The sequence below is a fragment of the Lineus longissimus genome, chromosome 5 (assembly GCF_910592395.1).
Source record: "Lineus longissimus chromosome 5, tnLinLong1.2, whole genome shotgun sequence".
NCBI lineage: Eukaryota > Metazoa > Nemertea > Pilidiophora > Heteronemertea > Lineidae > Lineus > Lineus longissimus.
The window spans coordinates 18,217,373-18,225,470 of NC_088312.1; the positions used below are offsets into that span (position 1 = coordinate 18,217,373).

General features: G+C 40.8%; 1 protein-coding gene across 2 annotated transcripts; it reads left to right on the forward strand.

The window, feature by feature from the left end:
- Positions 1 to 1,674: 1,674 nt before the first annotated feature.
- On the forward strand, positions 1,675 to 7,846 carry LOC135488380 (uncharacterized). 2 transcript variants are annotated; one of them, XM_064772973.1, is made up of 8 exons: positions 1,675 to 3,219; positions 3,424 to 3,522; positions 3,764 to 3,884; positions 4,029 to 4,097; positions 4,313 to 4,550; positions 6,569 to 6,739; positions 6,958 to 7,122; positions 7,598 to 7,846. In XM_064772973.1, the coding sequence occupies exons 1-7, from the start codon at positions 2,650 to 2,652 to the stop codon at positions 7,076 to 7,078; spliced, it is 1,389 nt and encodes a 462-aa protein (XP_064629043.1). In that variant the 5' UTR covers positions 1,675 to 2,649; the 3' UTR covers positions 7,079 to 7,122; positions 7,598 to 7,846. The 2 variants fall into 2 exon arrangements, with proteins under 2 accessions (XP_064629043.1, XP_064629041.1); XM_064772971.1 differs by lacking the exon at positions 7,598 to 7,846 and having other exon boundaries at positions 6,958 to 7,353.
- The last annotated feature ends 252 nt before the right edge of the window (positions 7,847 to 8,098 follow it).

The following is an 8,098-nucleotide window of genomic DNA, read 5'->3' on the forward strand; positions in this document are numbered from 1 at the left end:
TGAAGGAACACTGAAGAAGCTAAGGAAAGACCGGGGAAAACGATTTGTTGTTTATGGATGCGGCAACACCACATCAAATAGTGACTTCGTAGCGCATTTGTTTCCTGATAGAGCTGATGATTCTCGTAGAGTTAAAGCTTGGTGCAGGGTCGTTTCCCACTCCCGTTCAGATTTCGTTTGGACCAAAAATGCAGTGTCAATATGTAGTGAACATTTTCACGACGATATGACCAACAATGTGTCCAGGCAAATGCAGAAAGAAATGCTGGCGAAGGCATATCAGAAAGATGCCAAGGACATCAAAGTGAAATGGAAAAACTTCTGAAACTCCTCGAAGAAGTGAAAACTCTTGGATTGATTCCTCCCGAGCCGAAGTCAAAGTATGTGCCTCACGCTGAACAAAACAACGTGCTGAGGGAGATTGGTCAAGTTTGAGGCCAGTCCTCCTTGCAGCTATTCTGACCAAACGAGGGGACTGTTTTTCAAGTGAGATGCTTTGCTCCAAATGTGATGCTGGTGCACTAATTAGGTTAGTGGCACTTTTGTTTCAGAGTTTATCATGGGCCTCATAGCGTAGTGGTTAACACTGCTGGCTACCCAAATAAGGGCCCGGATGAACTGTCGTGGCTTTCAAGGAATCACTAAAATTCCTGGCTCTTTACAACACACATTTACAACTCATGAACTACTCGAGGGTTTGTCGGATGAGACTTAATATAAATATAAAGCTGTTGATATAAAGCTGTTGTCCCTTGTATCTGAGTGTCTATGCCAGGGCAAGTAAAAGATCCCACATAGGTGATTGACTCCATACCTCTGGCTAAAATCCCATAGGGTTACGACGCCGGTAATGATATGATATGTTATATTATTTGAGGGTGACTTTTTTCTTTTTGCATAACCTCACCAAAGTAACATTGTTGGTGTTTCTGTTTTATGAAATATTGGGTAACCTGTTAAAGAGAGACTTCATAGATATTTGATGTACTGATAAAACTTTAGAAATGGGTTAATGGCAGTCATTTAATCAATCCTGAATGAAAATAATTATTTTCCTACGGATAGTTATTTTTTAATTAGCGTTTTAAAATTTCCAAATCCATCGTCTGCTACGAGCCTGCTAAAGAAAATTCCAATAACGGCCGCCATGTTGGATGACGTCACGAGATGGGCACCCGTATCGTGTTTTGACAGCGGTGCTGATAAAAGGGGATAAGTCAAAGGTGTCAGACGAACTTAAGCCCCTACATACAGGTAAATTGTTCTCATCACCGGCATATACTGAAAGATTGCGATGGATACAAGTGAAGATACTGCGAACCGCCGAAGAAGAGCACTGAAGAAGCTAAGGAACACTGAAGGAACACTGAAGAAGCTAAGGAAAGACCGGGGAAAACGATTTGTTGTTTATGGATGCGGCAACACCACATCAAATAGTGACTTCGTAGCGCATTTGTTTCCTGATAGAGCTGATGATTCTCGTAGAGTTAAAGCTTGGTGCAGGGTCGTTTCCCACTCCCGTTCAGATTTCGTTTGGACCAAAAATGCAGTGTCAATATGTAGTGAACATTTTCACGACGATATGACCAACAATGTGTCCAGGCAAATGCAGAAAGAAATGCTGGCGAAGGCATATCAGAAAGATGCCAAGGACATCAAAGTGAAATGGAAAAACTTCTGAAACTCCTCGAAGAAGTGAAAACTCTTGGATTGATTCCTCCCGAGCCGAAGTCAAAGTATGTGCCTCACGCTGAACAAAACAACGTGCTGAGGGAGATTGGTCAAGTTTGAGGCCAGTCCTCCTTGCAGCTATTCTGACCAAACGAGGGGACTGTTTTTCAAGTGAGATGCTTTGCTCCAAATGTGATGCTGGTGCACTAATTAGGTTAGTGGCACTTTTGTTTCAGAGTTTATCATGGGCCTCATAGCGTAGTGGTTAACACTGCTGGCTACCCAAATAAGGGCCCGGATGAACTGTCGTGGCTTTCAAGGAATCACTAAAATTCCTGGCTCTTTACAACACACATTTACAACTCATGAACTACTCGAGGGTTTGTCGGATGAGACTTAATATAAATATAAAGCTGTTGATATAAAGCTGTTGTCCCTTGTATCTGAGTGTCTATGCCAGGGCAAGTAAAAGATCCCACATAGGTGATTGACTCCATACCTCTGGCTAAAATCCCATAGGGTTACGACGCCGGTAATGATATGATATGTTATATTATTTGAGGGTGACTTTTTTCTTTTTGCATAACCTCACCAAAGTAACATTGTTGGTGTTTCTGTTTTATGAAATATTGGGTAACCTGTTAAAGAGAGACTTCATAGATATTTGATGTACTGATAAAACTTTAGAAATGGGTTAATGGCAGTCATTTAATCAATCCTGAATGAAAATAATTATTTTCCTACGGATAGTTATTTTTTAATTAGCGTTTTAAAATTTCCAAATCCATCGTTTGCTACGAGCCTGCTAAAGAAATTCCAATAACGGCCGCCATGTTGGATGACGTCACGAGATGGGCACCCGTATCGTGTTTTGACAGCGGTGCTGATAAAAGGGGATAAGTCAAAGGTGTCAGACGAACTTAAGCCCCTACATACAGGTAAATTGTTCTCATCACCGGCATATACTGAAAGATTGCGATGGATACAAGTGAAGATACTGCGAACCGCCGAAGAAGAGCACTGAAGAAGCTAAGGAACACTGAAGGAACACTGAAGAAGCTAAGGAAAGACCGGGGAAAACGATTTGTTGTTTATGGATGCGGCAACACCACATCAAATAGTGACTTCGTAGCGCATTTGTTTCCTGATAGAGCTGATGATTCTCGTAGAGTTAAAGCTTGGTGCAGGGTCGTTTCCCACTCCCGTTCAGATTTCGTTTGGACCAAAAATGCAGTGTCAATATGTAGTGAACATTTTCACGACGATATGACCAACAATGTGTCCAGGCAAATGCAGAAAGAAATGCTGGCGAAGGCATATCAGAAAGATGCCAAGGACATCAAAGTGAACTGGAGCCTGGCCGACGATGCGATCCCGTCCGTTTCACTTCTCCCCAGCAAGCCGAAACACGGGACCCCTGCAGTCACAGAACGTCCGAGAGCTACACGAAGCCCTCTCACCCCAGTTCCTGGTCCTTCATCAGACATTTTTACGACCCCCAAATTAACTGGAAGTCGAAATGCCGCCGTGATAAGGGAGAGAAAACGAGTAAGTCTTGTTTTGTTTACATTCTTGTTATGCTTATGCATTGTACTCATTGTAGGTTTATGTATGGACAGTATAAGGTCCATACATTTCCTTACTTCCTTATGGATGCATAGAGCAGCTAGACAATAATACGAGATAATCAGGGGTAGACTGACATGTGGGACAATCACTGGCAATAATTACATTCTTTTTACAATTACATAGGACGTGGAGGCTGCTGATGCTTGGAAGGAAGCTGTGGATTTCCAAGCTGCTATCGAAGCTGATGTCCGTGATGATGAAGATGGTGGTCAGGAATCTGTGGTGAGTTGAGAATCGAACTAACAAGCTGACACTACTCTGGAAGGAACAGTAAAAATTTCCCCCATCATCATTGCCTTCCAGGTGAAAGAAAACATTTTGTCTCTTTTACTCAATATTTCGGAACAGAATTTAAAACAAGCAGCCATGTAACTAGACTTGACTATGCATAGCAAAAAGTTGAATTCATGAAACAAAGTTTTGGCAATGGTTTTTATTTGAGCTCTTTACTCCACCTTTTTAGCCTTGTCAGACCAAAAGTCAATTCACTCAAGTGAATAGGCGAATTCGGCGACCAAAGCATCGTTCGATGAGGGTGCAGACGAATTATGAAAAACCAAAGACCAAGGTGACAGTCTCAATAGGTAAGTATTTTTAAAGCATAATATACTATTGGTCATAAAACAGGGCGACTCCATAAACAACAAGTAGCTTTTGTCAAATTGAACACAAAAGAATTTAATAGGGAACTGAGACAAGTTTGAGAAACTTTTTGTTTTTATATTCAGGAACACAAACAGATGAAAAGGTGTGCAGCATTTCCATCATTGATGTCAAGCCAAATGTTTCCTCATCAGGTAAAGCTTTTATGAAATGATGTTTTCAGAGAAATGAAAAAGACAAACTGTGAAAGATCGCTGTCTATGTCTAGATAATATGTTGGAACTGAACACAGGAAATTTTCACAGCATCTGCATGTTGTCTCACTGTCAAGAATCTATCCGATTAGTTTTAACATAAAATCGATATGATATTGCATGTTCTAATGCTACATGTATATTGAATTTTACAGGAACACCAACTGGAACTGACACTGACCACCTTCCAAACATAGCCACAGGAAATTGCCCTCAAGCCGTGCCATCAGCGTCAAATGAAATGGAGGATGGACCTGGGTCAGAATCGTCTGATGATGAATCTCTTGATGATACGGTTGATCCCCTTGACCAGAGCTATGAACCAGCGGAGAGCGACATCAGCAGCGAGGAGGTCTCTGATGAAGAATTCAACTTTATTGATAATGAGAATGAGTGAGTATTTTACTACATTTATGTAACACTACAGTGTCCTTGCATTGAAGAAGGTTGTATAAAACATAATTGTTATGGCGCCACTGTGCCACTAGGACGAAAACTAAATCAAGACAAAAACGTCAAACAACATAGACTTACCCAGGGAGAAATCTGTTGTTATTCATTCACTCCTAGTAGAGTTCGATCCACTCTGTGTCCTTGGAGCAGTTTCCATTTATTCTAGGGATGCCATCCCTTTATGACAGTTTATAATAATTTGCATTGATGTATACTTTAGAATCGAGAAAAGATCCAACCCGAATAAATGAACGAATGAAAATCGGCACAGAAGGCGAATTAGTTATCAAAGTTCCAAAATAAAAGGGCGGACGCAAGTTAACTGTTCGCGGATCGTGTGCACACAATAAATCAATAAACCAAGTCATTAATTGTTCGAATTGAACGGATTGAACGTATAACTATAATTTTTCACAAGTTTACGGAACATAAGACGGTGGTTGGCTCCTTGCCAATTCAATACATGAAGTACGCGAGTCGCACGGCTATAATACGTCAATGTCAATAACGATTCCCGCGGTCGCAATGTCAAAGAATAATCGATCAAAACGAGTTAACAACATGTTCATCGAAATTGCCAACTGGCCACACAAATTCTAAAACGATTCCTCTTCCGAATCCATCGCACTACAAATGGTGATTCGAACTATGAAGCATAAAAATTGGGTTTGAAAACACTAAACACGAAACTATAATTTGTCTCAAACCGCCATTATTCCCCCCCCCGCTTTTCGCTGTTGTTTCTCAACCATTCTCAACTGCTTCCGAACGGGCCGCATTCAATCGGCGGGGCGTTTTCGGCCCGACTGCGAAATTTTTTTCTGCAGGATACTTCTGCCATAGTGTACATCTGACAGCCAATCAGAATTCACGGCAAGCACGTGTCTTTGTTGACATCATCTTTCCACATGGCGCAATAATGTCAACAATGCCACGTGTTCTGATAATCTTGGAAAGAACAAGTTAGCAAATGGTTAGAGGAGTATATTAGCTAAAATATATATTTATTTGCAGTATCTTAACATGTATTTTCATTGTCGAGTGGACTGTATTTATTGGACTTGTCTGTTAAGGCGCACTGTGCTCGGCAAAATAGCCGAGGTTGAATGTTTATCTGTCAACCGTGTAACTAGTTCTGCTGTATATGCATAGGTGGCGCCACCATTCAATTTTATTTTGTTTGCTTGTCAAAATGTGTTTTATACAATGGCCCTTCAACAATGTTCAAACTACCAAAATAGGCCTGATACCTTCAACTTAAAATTTCACAAATCGCGAGACATCGGATACACTGTCCCTTTAATAATTATCAACATTGGCAACACTGTCAGTGTCACTGCCCCTTAAAATTTCACAAATCAATGCATGCACTGCAATGTAGTATCAGATCAGCTGATGCCTCTTTTGTACGCATAATATCATCAATTTTACAATGAATCTGTGCAATTCATTCCTAAACACTACGACACAAACCTTGAGTTGAGCATACTTGGGGTCAGACAATTATTGTCACATTCACAGTTGAAGTGGCACTCGGCATGCGACTCGGTATCGTCCATTGTATTTGCATTATCATGCATAAATAAACAGTGTGACGTCAAAGATCGCGCCAATTGTGATTGGCTGTCAGATGTACACTGTGGCAGAACTATCCTGCAGAAAAAAATTTCGCGGCCCGACTACGACTTTCGTCCCAACAATAATCATGTAATCTGATATAAGCCATCCCATCTAAATGTTTTTTCCAGGAATTTCTATAAAGAGGGGCCCAACACTGGCAACAGCTTGTGCGATCATTTTTAAAAAACAGCCTTGTAAATTAACCAGTGATATTGACCAGTCCACAAAACTGATCCTTTTATGTAGTCATCACCAACACAGATCATGCAGATTGGAATTTTTCCTGTGCTTTTGACTTTTGTGTATTCTTTGTGAATTTTCTCTCGATTTTTCCGTAGGAAAGATGATCCACACTGTCAGACAAAGTACCTGGTGTTCCACTCGAAATTGATGAAACTCTTCAAGATATGTCCTGTATGCTGTTCCCCAGCCAAGAGACACATCAGGACCCTAGGGACATATCTATCCATTAAGCAATGTCGTTCCAATAAACTCTGTTCTTTTGAAAGGTAAGATTGAAGGAAATCCTGTATTTTTGTGTGAAAATCGTTGTCATGTTTTTTTTCCCCGATTGCCAAAAGTTTGGCTAACCAAGTACAGTACATCAATTGACACATCTTTCAGCAATAGTGTGACTAAATAATAACTAGGTGTTTAATAGTGTGTTCTCCAGAGTCCTTTTCACTTGGTACATATTGTGTCATGCTGAACATTGCTTTCATTTCAGATTTTTGGAGAGCCAACCATTTATAAACCGCATTCCAGCTGGAAACTTGCTGCTCTCCAGTGCCATCCTCTTCACCGGCGACATTTATACATCGGCACAAACCATAGTAGGCTTACTTTAGCCTACCAGATGGTCAGCACATTATGTTTACGGTGTACAGATAAAGTATACATTATCGTTTCGTTTGGCTTTTCGGTTATACTTAGTGTCTTTTTGCCATTGTTTACGTTACCGCTGTCCGAGTCCTTGGTCTGGCTGATTAGAGGGCCTACAAAATGAAGACCCTCTGTGAAGAAAACTGCCGATGCTAGTGGGATATCAGCATAGTTTTAAAGGAAATGACAAAGCATTCTTAAAAAGATCCATTAAATTTCTTCTAAATTTCCCACCACTCAAACAGTATAAAAAGAAGTTCACAGATTGGTTGCAGAGTTGACCAAACACACCAATCTTGTAGTGAAGGTTACGTATTGCAATTAATTTAGCCGATAGGTAGAGGTTGCGTAGGACCATATCCCACGTGACAACGTAAATACCGTAGGGAAATACTAAAGCGAGGAACATGAAGGTAACGCCTAAAATCATCTTGGTGACTGAACTGTCCTCCTCACTCTTTGAGATATTTGTCTTGTTGTGACAGGCATTGAGATGTCTTTTCTCACGGCTGCGGTTGAACAGTGACGTCACGATGGCAATGTTAAAAAATGCCAGGAGAATCCAGGGAAAATAGATGTAAGTGATAGCGTGTACTGTCTCGTATATTTCTACATACTCATCATATGTTGGGTAAGCGTTGACACAGTGAAATCTAGGGTTGTTTGGGTCATGCGAGTAGCGACGAAAAATCAAGTTTGGCGACGACCAAACGGAAAAGGTAACGAAATTGCTGATAAAGAAGAGTTTTGCTGTACGAAACGTACACCAGATGGCGCTCTTTAGAGGAAAAACAACGGCGACAAAGTGGGTGAAGGTCACGTAGGTTAACGTCCAGTTAGTCAAAAATGTCCTATCTTTTAAGCTATATGAGTGATAGAATCTTTAATTTTGAGAGATAATCGCGTCACTGACGCGAAGCAGGATGGATGTCAATTGTGATTTGGACTGTAAAAGTGTAACTCCATTGGGAGTACTTAAGGTCACT

Coding starts and splice junctions, on each gene's coding strand:
- LOC135488380 (XM_064772973.1), top strand. CDS start 2,650: ATGGATACAAGTGAAGATACTGCGAACCGCCGAAGAAGAGCACTGAAG. Junction 3,885..4,028: donor CAAGGTGACAGTCTCAATAG/GTAAGTATTTTT, acceptor TTTTATATTCAG/GAACACAAACAGATGAAAAG. Junction 4,098..4,312: donor GCCAAATGTTTCCTCATCAG/GTAAAGCTTTTA, acceptor TGAATTTTACAG/GAACACCAACTGGAACTGAC.